Source organism: Hemibagrus wyckioides, linkage group LG03, assembly GCF_019097595.1.
Source record: "Hemibagrus wyckioides isolate EC202008001 linkage group LG03, SWU_Hwy_1.0, whole genome shotgun sequence".
In the NCBI taxonomy this organism is placed as follows: Eukaryota; Metazoa; Chordata; class Actinopteri; order Siluriformes; family Bagridae; genus Hemibagrus; species Hemibagrus wyckioides.
The window spans coordinates 26,087,646-26,104,133 of NC_080712.1; the positions used below are offsets into that span (position 1 = coordinate 26,087,646).

The 16,488-nt window shown below is 38.7% G+C and overlaps 2 protein-coding genes across 4 annotated transcripts in view; one reads left to right on the top strand and one right to left on the bottom strand.

Annotated features, from left to right (window-relative positions):
- Positions 1–1,931, top strand: part of fbxo11a (F-box protein 11a) — a 21,180-nt gene extending 19,249 nt beyond the window's left edge. For 2 of the 3 annotated variants that reach the window (XM_058381600.1, XM_058381592.1), the window contains 4 exons: positions 373–480; positions 561–669; positions 782–880; positions 1,044–1,931. In XM_058381600.1, coding sequence (XP_058237583.1) covers positions 373–480; positions 561–669; positions 782–880; positions 1,044–1,173 — 446 coding nt within the window. In that variant the 3' untranslated portion in view covers positions 1,174–1,931. The remainder of the gene's footprint in view (positions 1–372; positions 481–560; positions 670–781; positions 881–1,043) is intronic. The other variant, XM_058381608.1, reaches the window with a different exon arrangement.
- Positions 1,932–2,086: 155 nt separating this feature from the next.
- Positions 2,087–10,159, bottom strand: msh6 (mutS homolog 6 (E. coli)). Its single transcript, XM_058381579.1, is given in 11 exon segments — positions 2,087–2,719; positions 2,822–3,024; positions 3,515–3,669; positions 3,780–3,869; positions 4,015–4,132; positions 4,473–4,762; positions 5,382–7,929; positions 8,560–8,735; positions 8,822–9,024; positions 9,782–10,047; positions 10,049–10,159. Coding segments are annotated over 11 exon segments (4,230 nt in total). The 5' UTR covers positions 10,145–10,159; the 3' UTR covers positions 2,087–2,634.
- Positions 10,160–16,488: the final 6,329 nt, after the last annotated feature.

A 16,488-nucleotide genomic window follows, 5' to 3' on the forward strand; every position in this document is an offset into this window, starting at 1 on the left:
AGAACTGTTTAATATTGTATATGCATTGCACATGCATATGAATGGCATAAATATACTATTATTTAAATCACAAAGTCCAGTACAATTTCAGGTCTCAATAACAAAAGGTATTCGAAAAATGTCTCTTAGTCTTGCTGAGGCCATCATAGTATGTGTCGGGACTTGTAAGTAACAGTTTGCAGATAAATAACAATCAATGTGAAGGAACGAAATCAATAATAACTGCTGGTCTATTCAGCAAACATGTTGTGTTAAATTAATTAAATCAACAATTAAGATGCTAGTTCTCAGAAGGAAAAAGGTTAGAGACCCCTGTTTTAGAGTAATGTGAAAAATGTGCCTTTTGTCTAATCATTTGAATGTGTAAAACAGGTATAGAGATCACAAACCATGCAACTGCAACTTTAGAAGGAAATCAGATTTTTAACAACCGCTTTGGTGGGTTGTTTCTTGCATCTGGTGTCAATGTGACAATGAAAGGTGAGAATGTTGAGGATAGTCAAGACTATATCTGCTTGCTGGTTATGAAAGCCTTTTAAAATAATCATCCTTAAACACAGACAATAAGATAATGAACAATCAAGACGCCATCGAAAAAGCAGTGAGCCGTGGACAGTGCCTGTATAAGATTTCCAGTTACACCAGCTATCCAATGCATGATTTTTACAGGTAACACCATTCCTCAAGCTAACATTCTTTTCGAAATCATTAGTAATAAATCTTTAAGAATTTCACATGGTGTAGAATTGACTAAACTAATTTAATTGCTTTTTTTATGCAGATGTCACACCTGTAACACAACGGACCGCAATGCAATTTGTGTGAATTGCATCAAAAAGTGTCATCAAGGACATGATGTAGAGTTTATTAGACACGATAGGTCAGTCCCATCAGGCATACGTTGCCGTTCTGTGAAAGTTCTTTAGAGTGCTCTACTTCCGTCTGGATTTGGGTTTTGAGACCTCTATTAATAACTAGTTTTTAAAGTGTGAGACTGGTTCTCCTGTCTTCTGTGTAAACTGTGTAATGTCTTTACTCCCCAGGTTTTTCTGTGACTGTGGTGCAGGGACATTGTCAAACCCGTGCATGTTAGCCGGAGAGCCGACACATGATACAGATACACTGTATGACTCCGCTCCTCCTATAGAGTCCAGCACACTGCAGCACAACTGAGTCTGTGACCTCATGAGACTACACACCACTCCTTAATGATCTACTGCTGCCCCATTTTCCATCTTGAAAATACTTTGAGGAGAGGCCACAATCCAGACATAAATAAGCAGACTCTGCAAGCTGCTGTTACTAAATTACATGTTTGAATACATATAAGGCTAGAATAAGGGCAATAATTTCAGATGTTCACATGCCAGATCTATGTTGTCATTATTCACAGTGTAAATTGTCATTGGATCAGGAGAGTGTCGAATATGATCCAATATAAATCCAACAGATCAGACTGGTGGGTCCCAAGCACTCCTCCATCATGTGTTTAAATTATTTTAGAAATAATTCTATTTGTCATTTTCATTAATTATAGATTCAGAATACTTAGAGAAAAAAGAAAGCAAGACAGAATATATAACGGTTATATATAAGGTTCACCTGCTTTCTTTCCCAAGAGAGGTGGGAGGTGATAAATGCAAACATTCACATTGAGTCACTGACTAATTTTGGGTAGTGCTGGAAGAAACTTGGTAAAAGATTGCTGGTTCATTTCTGGAAGAGCAGTTTTACCAGTTTCTTAGTGCCTGTATTCAAGAATTTATTGCCACAATATGGTGTATGTATGGTGATAACTACGACCAGCAGCATTTTTAAACAAATTAAATGGTATTCCGTTTTAATGCTTACTTGTAGTTTTGTATTTTGAAATCCTAATTGTACTTGAATGTTTGTTTTTTTTATTATTTTATTAAATATTAATTATGGGAGTTGTTATACCTTTTGAGACTTGACTATAATTGTACTCATGGTGCAGGATGTATTCTTTCTGTGAAAGAGATTTATCAGGAAAAGTGAATATGAAAAACAAGTTTGTTTTTTTAAGGGAAATTGTGTTTAAATGGCAGAATGAGTGTTTTCACAAGCTTAATGGAGTAAAGACTGGATCATATGTATGTTCTTAATTTTGAAAATGCCTGTTTAAATGCTTTTTTTTAATGACTGTATAATTCATCTAACCTGTCCTCCTTGAGATTACTCTTCCTCGGTAAATAGCACTCCACCCAATAATGACTGGTGAATACCTCTAGTAGCGTTCACATCACTGATTGTTACAGTTTCCTCAAAATGTTCTGAGTAAAAAGGTTAAACCAAATAAATCAGCTACTCTACTGCAGAAAATGTAAAGCTCACCCCCCACTGAAGGGCTTAACTGAAGTTTAGATTAACACAGACTTTTTTTTCCCCCTGTGACAGCATTTGGTGATTGGGTTCTTATACAGTCTGAATTTTTATGCATGTTCCATGAAAACTAGATTTAATACATTGTGAAGTAATTAATCATTATGTAGATGTTAGCAACAATCAAAGATCTAATTTCCTAGTTTTTGAGAGTAAATTTTATTAGCTCAGTAGTAGTGAAAATACTTTCCAGTTGAACAGTAGCCATTTTATACAGAGTACAACTGTCTTCTAGTACAGGTTACCAGTCATCTGAACAAGTCTAGCAAACTGTTCGTGGTTGGTTGTGGGATCTTCAGCAAATGAACACACTTTCCTAAAGAGAAAATATAATAAAAAATATATGTAAGAAATCTCACATTGCATACTGGAGAGCCTGTTTTGAATAATTTTTAACATTAAATTCTATGTTTCTCACTTGAAGATCCTCAGAGCCATGGTGCTCCTCTCAAACTCACGGGCTTTACAATGTCCTGACTGAATCACCTCTTCAGGGATAGCAGCAAGGCGTGCAGCATTAAATCCATAGCTCTTAGGACAAGCACCACTGATAAACTTATACAGGAAAGTGATTGTCTCTTGGCTAGGATCCTCATCACATTCATTCTCCACCATGCACGCCTGAGTGCAAATGTAGATCACAAGTTTTAAAACCACAACTAATGTCATCACCCTCTAATATATACTAAGCAGGTAGATTTACATTTCCCTTTCTTGATGAATGTACATGGTGCATAGCAGCATTTTTTCTTCCCGAATAGTTAACTTAAGCTGCAAATCTTTTGTTAACTAATCTAATGCTGCATGGTTCACCTGTAAGTCAAAATACAATGCATTATATATTACAAAAAAATTCAACAGAAAAATAGTGTTGGAGCAGTTGTTTTTTAATCCACATATTGCATTTTAGCAACATGATTAGTTAAATTTAGCTTTCACTATGTTGTATGACTAATAGTCATAAGTTGAATTTAATATTTTCATATCGATTAATTACGAACAACATCTATGCTATTACTAGGACAGGCCATTTGTTGTTCAGCTAAATAGATGAATAATTATCATTTGATCCATCTCAGTCTCAGAGCTACAAAATATAACCAAGACTCACCATGTGACCAAGTTTAACAGCAGACTCCTGAGCGTAGTCTTCTACGAGTGAGTGGTAGTGGGTGGAGAACAGAGTTCGGCAGCAGATCCTCTTGGAAAGTTCCTTCACCACTGCACTTGCTATGGCTGTGCCATCATAGGTTGCTGTACCCCTGCCTATAGTCAATCACATTAAATGTGGCACAGAGGGTGTATTGGGTGCATTTCAGACTTTGAAGACAAAAACGCATTATAAGGATATGTTAAAAACAGCATAAGTGTGTTACCCAGTTCATCAAGAAGAACAAGTGAATGAGTGGTTCCATGCAAGAGGATACTGGCTGTTTCACTAAGCTCCACAAAGAATGTACTCTCACCTAATTATAGAAAAAGGGTAAACATGAACATCCAGAAGTCAGGTGATTTCTTCTTACAAGTAATTTCTTGCATTAAAAATGTCTTTGTTTGAAACTTAAACAAGCAACTTAAGTAGCACTACATAAGAAATATCAGGGAACTTACCAGACATGATACGATCTGAGGCACCGAGGCGTGTGAACACTCGGTCCACGGGGGTTAGACACAGGCTTTCAGCAGGTACATAGCAGCCCAGCTGTGCCAAGATCACAATCAGGCCACACTAGAGCAAAAAATGTCCATTATGTCCAAATAACTAAAACATTACACTATACAGTCAGTGTTTCCCTACACTGGTAAAACCCTGTCCACTAATAATTTACTGGGGAAAAAACTTCTAAAAATCTTGAACATACAAGGGGTCCTGCTTATCCTATACCTTTAGGCCTCTCCTTTTACTGTTCCAATATGATCTGCAGCTGATCTGAATCAAAAGAAGCTTAAATAGCATTTACCCAAACCAATAACCTGCCCACATCAAAAAAACTCCATCAATGCAAATTTCACACAAGGTATTTACTAATTAAAATTATGCCCCAAACAGTCCACAAGAATAAACTCACCTGTCTCATTAGGGTTGACTTGCCTCCCATGTTTGGCCCTGTAACAAGTACACATGGGGCTAGTGCCTTCTTGTTTTCACTCCCCTCTTCCTCACTGCTAGGACAACCAATACAGATGTCATTGGGAATAAAGTCATCACCAAAATAGGTTTTGGTGACACAGGGGTGCCGAGACCCTCTGAGGTCCAGGAAAGGGGAAGAATGGGGGCCATTTCCTGGCAGAACAATCTTTGGTTTTGCCATCGGCCCATTCCCACTCTGGCTGTATCGGGACAAACTCAACAGCACATCTGCAACAGTACAGACACTATAAATCACTATTGCACTTATTAGATGTCAGAAACAGGGTTCAACACAAATGTAATGGTCCCTTTTGGTAGTGATCAGAAGGTTGTGAATTCAAAAACCCAGGTCCACCAAGCTACCACTGCTGGGCCCCTGAGCAAGGCCATTAACCCTTAATTACTCAGGTGTATAAATAAGATAAATGTAAGTCGCTATGGATAAGGGCGTATGCCAAATGCCGTAAACGTAAATATAAACAGACTAGACACGGACACATCTGAATACAGTGGCTACGGACACTTGGGGGTTTACTGTCCAAAAACTGAAAATTAACAGTATAATGAAAATAATTAAAGAACTAGATTTACAATAATGAATATTTTAATAAATTACCTAAAAATCAAATTCACGTTTTACCATGATCTGATTTTAGTCTGATGATAATAACTATTCTACTTAGAGTTTCATGAATCATTTTCTTAGAAAAAGTGAATTTGCTGAAAGGCTACTTTAGCAGTCAGCATTTTTTAAGAGTAAAAAAAACTGGATAAAACACTTTCTTGTAATTAGTGACAAAATGGAGGGAAAGAAAGATTTGAAACAAATAATTATTTTTCTCCTTACCAAGAACAGACATGCACTCCACAGCAGTCTGCCAGTCTCTGTAGTTTTTATCGAAGTTGTAAAACAGTTTCCTCATGCAATCTTTCAATGATGCATCCCTTTTGTCCTCCCAGCTCTGCAGCTCTGAGAACATATGCTCAATCTCCTTTGTTGAGTATCTTTTCCAGCCTTTCTTTGTGGACCTAACCTCAAATTCTTCTGGTATGCTCCTGTCAGAAACACTGTCTGGAACCTCCATTTGATAGCGATTCCGTCCTGTGCCCCAATAAGATAGATTCTTGCAGCCAAGTCTCTTCTTCTGTCGACCCAAGTAGTCTTGCAGATTTCTCTCACATTCCTTGATGCCATTCAGAGCCTGATCATACTCTGGGTCAAAGCCAGCCTTGGGTGTGATCACACCAGTTGTACGCGCTTTTTGATGGTCAAAAGCTGTGTCCCAGCGGGTAAGCTCAGGTCCAAGATCGGGAAACAACCCCTCGTCACTTCTTGTTTTTAGGATCACTACTTGCCGCAACAATTTGGATTGGAATTTCTCCGAGACGGACTCCATAATTGACACTATTTCCTGCATGGTTTTGAACCCTTCCAGAGTTGAAAGGAAATCAGCAATCTTGCGCTTGCTATAGACAGTCTCCTCATAAAGAACTGCTCTGCTGTCTGGGTGATCTTTTCCCTTCAGAGGAGTACCAATACTATGGATTTTGCTGAGTAACCTCTCAAGGTCTGGAAGTTTCTTCAGGAGTTCTGTAACCTCAGTAGCTTGTGCTGGAACAGCCATTAGGTCTTCAAGAGCATTTAACCGATCATTAATTGAGGCTGGGTTACAGAGGGGACCACAGAGCCATTGTTTTAGTAGCCTCTTACCAAAAGGAGTACAGCAGGTGTCCAACTGTTCAAGCAGAGTACCTTCTGTGCCTCCAGTAGAACTATTCTGGAGAATCTCAAGGTTGGCCAGTGTCACTCCATCCAGAACCATGTGCTGGCGCGTTTGGGCAAAGAAATTTGATTCATTCTCTGACTGTTGTATCTCCACATCCACTGGAACATATTCTTGAAAGTTAGCCATGGAAAGAAGTTCGTGATCCACCAGACATTTTTTAAGATAGAATATGCATCCCCCAAGTGCAGAGAGAGCAAGTTCATATCCTTCTTTAGGAGTAAGACCCAGAGAGTCACTTTCTGAAGTCATTGCTTTTAGAACTTCGGGGAGATATGATCCTGAAGAATTACCACCCTCTTCTCTACTTTCTTTGAAGTAGTCTTCATCTGCCAAGGTTTTCAGGGTTTTCTGGGCATCCCAGAATTGTGAGCCAGCATTGAGATTCTCATGCATTGCTGAGGAGAGAGAAGTCTTGAAGATTTTTCGTGTATCAGCTGACAAATTACCCTTCTCGAACAGCACCTGGGCTGGCACATAATGTGCCAGTAAGGTACGCAGACGGGAACAGTGGCGGTCATCTTGGAACTGGCCTACATAAAAGCGCCCCACAGAGCTGTCAATGAAGCTGACCCCATATATGTGGCATTGGCCTAAATTTTCTTCCTGATTCTTTTCTTTCACACTCAGCAGGTACTTGCTCTCTGACTCAGAAGGGGCACCATCAAGCACACTATACGTCTGGGTGCCACGGGTGATTATTCTGCATACCTCTCTCCGAACTACACGATCAAATTTAGTGGGACGCACCATAGCCTTACATCGTGCTTCCATCATTTCAGGGGTTTCAGTCTGTTCTATGCGTGCCACTTTGAAACCTTTTTGTACAAGTACATCAGAGAAACGGCCAAAACCTATCTCAGGGAAACCAGAATGTGCCCAGGTGCCTTTCATGAAAGTAAGCCCCAACTCATTGACACCAATCACAGCATCCATGTGGTACAGCTCATAAAATTTGCCAACTTTATAGAAAAGAACAGTATCAAACATCTCTGACTTGAGCTGCCACCACCGACGCATACCAGGCGTAACCCTGTTAAGAAAATCTTCAGGCACATATAAAGTGGTTGGGTCATAGTCATTATCGGACTGACGCCTCCTCTGAGCATCCTTTCGTTTGCCATCCTGGAACCAATCCAGTTTTTCATGGTCCCACACACCAGTCACATCCTGGTTTCCTGCAGCATTGCCCTGACTCTCAAAGCTGTCAGGAGCAGAAAAAGCAGACAGACGTGACTTTGTGTCAGCTGCAAGACTCACAGGATTGCGCTTCTGGATCTCTGAATGCATAGCCGTGTTTTTTGTTTTAACAGTTTTCTCTGATACACGCTTTCGTTTTACAGGTTTCACAGGACTGTCCGGTTCAGATGCAGGTGTACTCTCCTCCGCATCACTGATGACCCCATCTTCACCCTCATCCTCACTGCTGGTTTCTGCTTGATCTGGCTTGAACTCCTCACCACTGTCCTCACTGTCAGAGGCCACCACAATACGCCGACGTTTGGGTTTCTGAGCATTCTCCGCTGCTGCACGTGATGAACGCCTACTAGGCTTCACCTTCTGAACCTCTCCTTCTGACAGTTCTTCATCTGATAGTGTTGATTTTTCAACCTACAGAGAATGTGATTTCACATAATAATACAAAATTGCTCCTTCCCATACATGTTTAATTGTCAAGTCAAGTTTAATTGTCAAGTTTGCCTTACAGTAAAGAAAACCAAAACCAAATAAAAGAAATATCTATCCTAGGTCAAGACATACAGTCAACTAAAATATTACTGTTACCCTTCAAAAGAATAAAGAAACGATGATATAAAATAAACTACTCACTAGGCTTAAAATGTCCCACTCAAACAATGAAACTACATACATTTTTAACAAACATGATTATTCAGAACATTTGCATATTTTTCCCTTAAGACTGTCAACGCTAAATCAATGTATTTCAATTCAGATTTCTATTATATTTTAATTTCTGTTTTAAAAATTATTTTTGGAATATATGAATGCATTTAAACTTTATTCTTTAATTCAGGTTTAACTTCAGCAGATCTGACAACAAAAACAAACAAATTACACTACAATAATTACCATATTAAATAAATAAAATAAAAATTATAATATAAAAATAAAAATTCATATTAAAAGCAGAAATAATAAGGAAAAAATAATTTATGTATTCATTTTGAAAATGTAAAAAAAAATATATGATAGAAATATAAACTTAACATTGCTTCTTACCTCCATCATTTCTTCCTCCTCTGCTTCCTCATCAGAGGCATCCATACAAACAGGCATCTTAAGTCGTTGTTCAGGACTGTCCTGCAGCACATAGTCTGCCAACTCCATAGCCTTGCGAATCACAGGCTTGCCACTGAAGAACAAACCACCCGCTTTGGCATCAGCACTATCTGAACCTGTTAGGCATAACCAAAATGCATTCATTCTTGGATTGCTTAATCTGTGCCAATATAACTCCAGATGTCATGCAACCTCTGCTCACCTTTATATTCTCGAATGTACTTCGTTCTGACCCAACCCCTGGTTGCTGGCTCATCAAAAAAATGGACATGCACTCTCTGATCTTGGCCTCTGCCCCTCATCTGCTGCCCATTCAATGGCTGGGGCACTATCATGCAGGGCCACCATGGATGTCCTTCTAGTTTTGCCCATACCAGATCACCCGCATGAAAGGAGAATGAAGAGCTAAAAAATGTTCAAAGTATAAAATGAAAAATGTTCATACATTCACTCTGAGGAAATGAGACATTTGCTCTTAGAAAAAAAATAACTATACACATCATATATATATATTTAATCATGATCAGGCATAACATTATGACCACCTGCTTAATATTGTGTTGGTCCCCCCATTTTGCTGCCTAAACAGCCCTGACCCATCAAGGCATGGACTCCACTAGAGATGATGAGGAGATAATCAGTGTTATTCACTTCAACTCTCAGTGCTCACAATGTTATGCCTGATCGGTGTGGATGGATGGATAGATGGATGGATAGATAGATAGATAGATAGATAGATAGATAGATAGATAGATAGAGACTGAGAAAAGTGCTTACAAACATTGAAACGTTTCACATGTTAGTTTGGTTTAATTAATCATTAATCCAGCACCCTACAGAAATCTAATTTCGTTGCAAATGGCACATCAATGAGTGCAAAATGATCCAAGGCATCTGCCCAGCATTCTATCTCCCGCCAGGAAAACTTGAAATGGCGAGAGTTGTGTGCATCAGGCCTAAACGTCTCAAGCTTATTATTAGCAAAACACCAACAACACTAACGAGCCCAGTGTCCCACAAAGTGCGTCATTTCATCAGTTTTCACTTAAATTAGCTAGGCTAGCTCGACATGTTTAAGCTATTAGCCTAGAAACTAGTTACTCAGCTACATGCATTCGCTACAAGAATACACTGCAGTTAGGTCAGTTTATTTTCCCCACACCTCTGGTTTGTGTCCGCAGCTCTTTGTCCCAAAGTTTTGACATGACCGACTTTAGCCAGAGACTTGCTGGGGTTTCCCGCAGCCTTCTTGCTGTTTGGGGCGGCTTGCTTAGCTTCCTCCTTGGGGAAACTGCTGGATTTGGAAACTGAAGGCAAATCTGCTTCGGCTGGAGTCGGATTAGATTTTGTTTTCCCGACGGCTGGCGGCGACTTTTTAAAGAAATTAAAAATGGAGCTTTGTTTTGCCATAGCTGTTTGAACAAAATTGTATAATTGAAATGCTAGGCTGCTTCGCATGCACACAAGCTGTGCAGAACATTCGCGGGAAAGTGCAAAGAGGAAGTGGGCGGGGCTTGTGCGTCATAGACCTATAAACCTGTAGAAATCCAGGCATGTCTTCCAGGAATGGATGTGATTATCCGATCAGTGTTCCCTCTACCCCAGTCTCATAAACATCCCATAGCAGGGAGTTAGCAAACTGACACAAAGAACATAAGCGCTTCTCCATTCAGATGTAGTGAGCAGTGATTGTTGTCCCTCAAAAGTAGATAGATTGTGTTGAGTGTAAATGCTGTTTACCAGTATATTTTTTCTTACATCAGCTTACATTAACTACTTAAACTTACTTTACTTGTTTTAATACTTTACTTGCACTTTGAGTCATTTCAACATGTTAAATTTCAGTTCAGGTAATAACATCCACTCTCACATACAAGTGTCACTAATGTGGCCGCAGAGGTGGACGAAGTACACAACTTCCTTACTTGAGTGAAAGTACAAATACTACTGGTCAAACATTACTCCATTACAAGTAAAAGTTGTAAAGACAGATTTTTACTTAAGTAAAAGTACTTGTTTATAAAAGTACTTAAGTATCAAAAGTAAATGTCAACGCATTGTTTTATTATTGTTGCATTGTTGTATGCAATACTTACTAGCAACCTTATTTCTTGAAATTGTGATGATTATGGCTTACAGATAGGGAAAACCCAAAATTCTGTGTCTCAGAAAATTAGAATATTACATAAGATCAATAAAAAAGGATATTTCAAAGAGAAATGTCAGGCTTCTGAAAAGTATGTTCGTTTCTATGCACTCAATACTTGGTTGGGCCTCCTTTTGCATCAATGCGGCATGGCATGGAGGCAATCAGCGTGTGGCACTGCTCAGGTGTAATGGAAGCCCAGGTTGCTTTGATAGCAGCCTTCAGGTCATCTGCATTGTTGGGTCTGGTGTCTCTCATCTTCCTCTTGACAATACCCCATAGATTCTCTATGGGGTTCAGGTCAGGCGAGTTTGCTGGCCAATCAAGCACAGTAACACCATGGTCATTGAACCAGCTTATGGTACCTTTAGCAGTGTGGGCAGGTGCCAAGTGCTGCTGGAAAATGAAATCAGCATCTCCATAAAGCTTGTCAACAGAAGGAAGCATGAAGTGCTCTAAGATTTCCTGGTAGATGGCTGCGTTGACTGTGGTCTTCAGAAAACACAGTGGACCAACACCAGCAGATAACATGGCAGCCCAAATCATCACTGACTGTAGAAACTTCACACTGGACTTCAAGCAACATGGATTCTGTGCCTCTCCACTCTTCCTCCAGACTCTGGGACCTTGATTTCCAAATGAAATGCAAAACTTACTTTCATCTGAAAAGAGGACTTTGGACCACTGAGCAACAGTTCAGTTCTTTTTCTCCACAGCCCAGGTAAGATGCTTCTGACGTTGTCTCTGGTTGAGGAGTGGCTTGACACGAGGAATGCGACATTTGTAGGCCATGTCTAGGATTCGTCTGAAGCTCCCCCAGATTCTTGAATGGATTTTGCCTGACAATCCTCTCAAGACTGCGGTTATCCCTTTTGCTGGTGCACCTTCTCCTACCACACTTTTTCCTTCCAATCAACTTTCTATGAATATGCTTGGATACAGCACTCTGTGAACAACCAGCTTCTTTAGCAATTACCTTTTGTGGCTTACACTCCTTGTGGAGGGTTTCAGTGACTGTCTTCTGGACAACTGTCAAGTCTTGAGGTTGTTTTGAGGTAATTAGCTGATTAGGGTGTGACACCATGACTTTCCAATATTGAACTTTTTCACAATATTCTAATTCTCTGAGACACAGAATTTTGGGTTTTCCTTATCTGTAAGCCATAATCATCACAATTTCAAGAAATAAATGCTTGAAATATTTCACTCTATGTGTAATGAATCTATATAATATATGGGTTTCACTTTCTCATCTGAGTGACAAAAAATATTGACCTTTTTCATTATATTCTAAATTTTGAGATGTACCTGTACACATTTATGTGTATCCACTCATGCACATTTCAATCAAATGGTCTGTAAATGAAGACTGGTCAAAAAAAAAAAACTAACCTGCTTTAAAACCCAGCTACACAACTGTAGCTGTACAACCACCCAACAGCAACACTGCTTTAATAAAGAGTTATATATATTTCCACAATTCATTTACATCGTTTTAATATGCATTTACACCATTGTCCAGGCTCCTCCCTCCTGTGTGCAATGCGTTGTGGGCAATATTATCCATTAGAATGTGCATTGTTCTGCACTTTGAATTTCTACCAGAAGTAGTAGAACATCCAGGAATTTTTGGAATAGTCTTTTCAGTATACTACGATTTGGGGCATACTAATTCTATTTTTGAATACTATTTAGGACACATAGTATGAGAATTTGGACACAGCATACATTTTTGTGTGTTAACTAACATCATTTTCAATGTGTTGGTGGTGTATAATATACAAAGCATATCTTCGTCCAGTTTGTCAGAAATTGATCAATTGAGCAATTGAGTTAAAAAAACTATGGAAAACCACTGAACTTTACAACACGTGATGCTACAAGAATGAAAAAAATCATCCTATGATTAATGTAAATCATTTCTACTCAATGACATTGACAGAAATGTAGTGGAGTAAAAAGTAGAGTATTTGTCTTTCAAATGTAGTGAAGTTAAAGTAAAAAGTATCCAGAAAAAATAATACTCAAGTAAAGTATAAAGATACTCAAACAGACAGATACTCAAAAAGTGTACTTAAGTACAGTACTCAAGTAAATGTACTTCTTTACTGTCCACCTCTGTGTGGCCGAGTGAGAAGTGGACCCGCTGCCTGTCCGGCTGTCTCTACTACACTCACCAGTTTGGTCAAGATGGCAACTCCCATTTCAACCCAATAAAGTCTTCAAAAATGCACAGACTGGTTCCATGTTGTCCACTCTTACATCTAATCACTGGAGTGAACCTAGTGATGGCATTAACCAAGGTTGCTAACAATGGATAAATTTCAAAAGAATTTACTTTTAACTGTATGAACTTAGCAAACACTTGAGGTAGTTTGACAAGATTAGCCAGTTACACTGACAGAACAAAAAAAGAGCACTGTTCTATTCTTACGGATTCCATTCCTTCGGTTAACTTACTGCAGGTGTCAGAGCTAGATGAAAATCATGAATGTGATTTTTTTTCTCTCAAAGATTTATCGTGTTGAGTGTAAATGCTAGTTGTAGATTTTCAGTTAGTAACTTACAGTTTGTTATATTACAGTTGGTACATCAGCTACTTTGATTAAAATGATGGATAATTTCAGCTTGATAGCAAATGCTAGCTCAGTCAATCATGACTCAAAGCTCAAATATCCTTTCATAATAATTGTTATATACCTGCAAAACCTCTGACAACAATTTAGCATTTTTCATATTAATTATTTGAAATAAAAAAAAAATTGAGAAATGCAGAACAGATAATCTGCTGTGGTGACCCCAAAAAGGGAGCAACTGAAGGACAACGGCAACAACAACAACAATAGGGATATGTGTGTGCTGCTAAAAATATAAGAAATATTAAAAATGTATAAGGTTGCACAAGGTGATGAATTCTTGTGGTGTTTTAAGCTCAAATCCAACAGCCAAGTCCTAGAGCATCACCGTTTTTTGACAGTGTCAAAATTATGCAAGTTTTTAGTAGTGAAGATGCTTGATCGGATTGAGATCTGGGGATTTTGGGGGGTAAGTTAACGCCTTGAACTCAGATTCCTTCAACCATTCCTGAACAATTTTTGTACTGTGGCAGGTTGTATTATTCTGCTCAATGAAGTCACTGCCATTAGGCAATTTTGTTGCTGTGAAGGGGTGTACTCGGTCTGCAACAACATTTAGGTAGGTAGTATGTGTCAATGCAACATCCACGTCAGAACCCAAGATTTCCCAGCACAACATTGTCCATTTCCCTCCTCATAGTCCATCCTGGTGCCATCTCTTCCCCAGATAATCTGCACACAAAAGAAAACATGATTCATCAGACCAGGCCACCTTTGTTGCATAGTCTAGTTCTGATTCTCACAGGCTCACTGTAGGTGCTTCAGCGGTGGATGGGGTTAACATGGGCACTCATTGAACCCTATATGCAGAAGGCTGTGCAACTGTGTGTCCTGACAATTTTCTCTCATGGCCAGCATTAACGTTGTTAAAAGACATAAAATTGATGCCTTTAATTTTTGTTTTTTCTTTTTGTTACATTGTAATGAATAAGAATGTTTAATTTTATTTATTACATTTTTATTAAGATTTTAATGAAAGGGCATGGTCTTTTCTTGTCCATCTTCTCTTCCATTTCCATTTACTTTTACATTGCTGGCGTTTGGCAGATACTCTTATCCAGAGCGACGTACAAAAGTTCTTTGAAGTCTCTATCAAGGAATACATTAACACTGGTTCAATAGGTCACAGACAGGATACCATCAGCCTAAAAACTATTTTTTTTTCTTCCAAGGCATAATCCTATTTGAACTTTAAATGTCATTTTACTAAACATTCTGTGTCAACTGTCTGCAGCTTGTGAGCGTTACTCTGTCACGTATGCAGATATGATATGACAGTACGCCATATAGAAGACCCGCATAGTTTGTTTGCCTACAATTACTCTTTTCTACCAGTAGAGGGCACTGTATGCGCATTGTCAGGAGTGTGTGGAAAAATACACACATCCTCATGCATAAGCAAAATCATTCATCATAGATGAATAGACAATTCATCATTCAATCATAGACACGTGTCTACGCACAGTTAAAATACTTTCTCCCAACTGTTTCCATCCATTTGCCAAAAAAACAAAAAACAAAAAAAAAACCGAATTGTTGCCTAGATTTTGGTATATCTCAAAAGAAATCGGCCACTGAGCAATTACCATACATTTTTGTGTATTGCACAAATTGTGTAACTTTTGCGTCTCACATCTCGTCAAGTCTTGGTAAAATGCCTTAATTACATTAATCACATACCTAGCTATTGTTCTTCAATCATTTGCCGATGACAGGTGTATGAAACGAGAAATTCGATCAGGTGACAGCTTTTGTGTAAATACCACTGTATTCACAGTAAACAAACTAGTTTTCACACCACTTTGGTGCTACATTTGAAGTATAAGTAAGCTATTTTCATAGCTATATCGGGTAACATTTCAATGCGCTCAACCTTCAATACTCATAAACAAAGACACACATTCATGCTGTTTATCGATCGCGCCCCTGCCTTCCCTGTAAAGGAGTCAACGAGACAATAAGGGCGGCCCTCTGAAAGCTCTGATTGGTCAACTGAGTCCAGGCTCTAACGTGACAAATGTACCGGTTATGTACGCACAGCACATAAAGAAGAAAAGGTCAGATTAAGGAGGAAAAGGACAAATTTAGACTTCTTTGCGTTAGCAGCAAGCCCAGATGATAGCAATGCAGCTGCTGAGATATGTAACTATAGAGTAGAAATGTATCACTGCATAATACACACTACTCTAGCAATGGCCGCTGTGCAATTATCTAGTGGAAATAATATAAATGCAAATTATCTACAGAGGAAAAAATCTGAGTAGATATGTGACTCTTTTAAATATAATCAGTTTCCAGGTAGGCCACCTCTCCATTATCTTCAATCTACTTTCAGTTTAGTGTTTACGTAGTGTTCATTTTTGCATCAGGAAATGTTCAGAGCATTGCTGGGATGTTTGAATAGATGTTTTGTTAGTTGTTGTTTTTGGATAGCCTAATCACAAAAATATTAAAAGGGCCCACGTTCAGAAATCCTGTACTACGTACCTATGTGCGTTTTCTCTTTTCACATTCATTAGCCTAGTTTGCTCATTGTTCACTATTAAAATTATCTGTTTATATATAAAGAGATCGCTTATGCTTATTTTAGTATTGTTCATTATTTTTGTTTGCACTAAGATTTGAATTAAGCTGTATTCAAGTGTGTATTCTGTCCTGTCCTGTACAGTGTAAGAAATGTTACAGTTAGGGCAAAACTACACTCACTGTCCACTTTAATATAGGAATGCCTGAATAGCTGCTCATTTATGAAGTTATCCAATCACGTGGCTGTAGCACAGTACATAAAATCAAACATATACAGGTCAAGCATCAGAAGGATCAGAATTGGGGAAAAGTGTGAGCTCTGTGACTTTAATAGTTGTTGCCACCAGATGGGCTGATATGCATATTTCAGAAACTGCGCACTCCTGGGATTTCCACATATAACAGTTTCTAGAGTTTATACAGGATTGGGACACAAATATTGAGTGAGCAACACTTCTATGGCCGGAATGCCTTGTTGATGGGAGAGGTTCGAGGAAAAAGGCCAGACTGGTTCAAGCTGTCAGGAAGAATACAGGGATTCATATAATCGCTCTTTACATC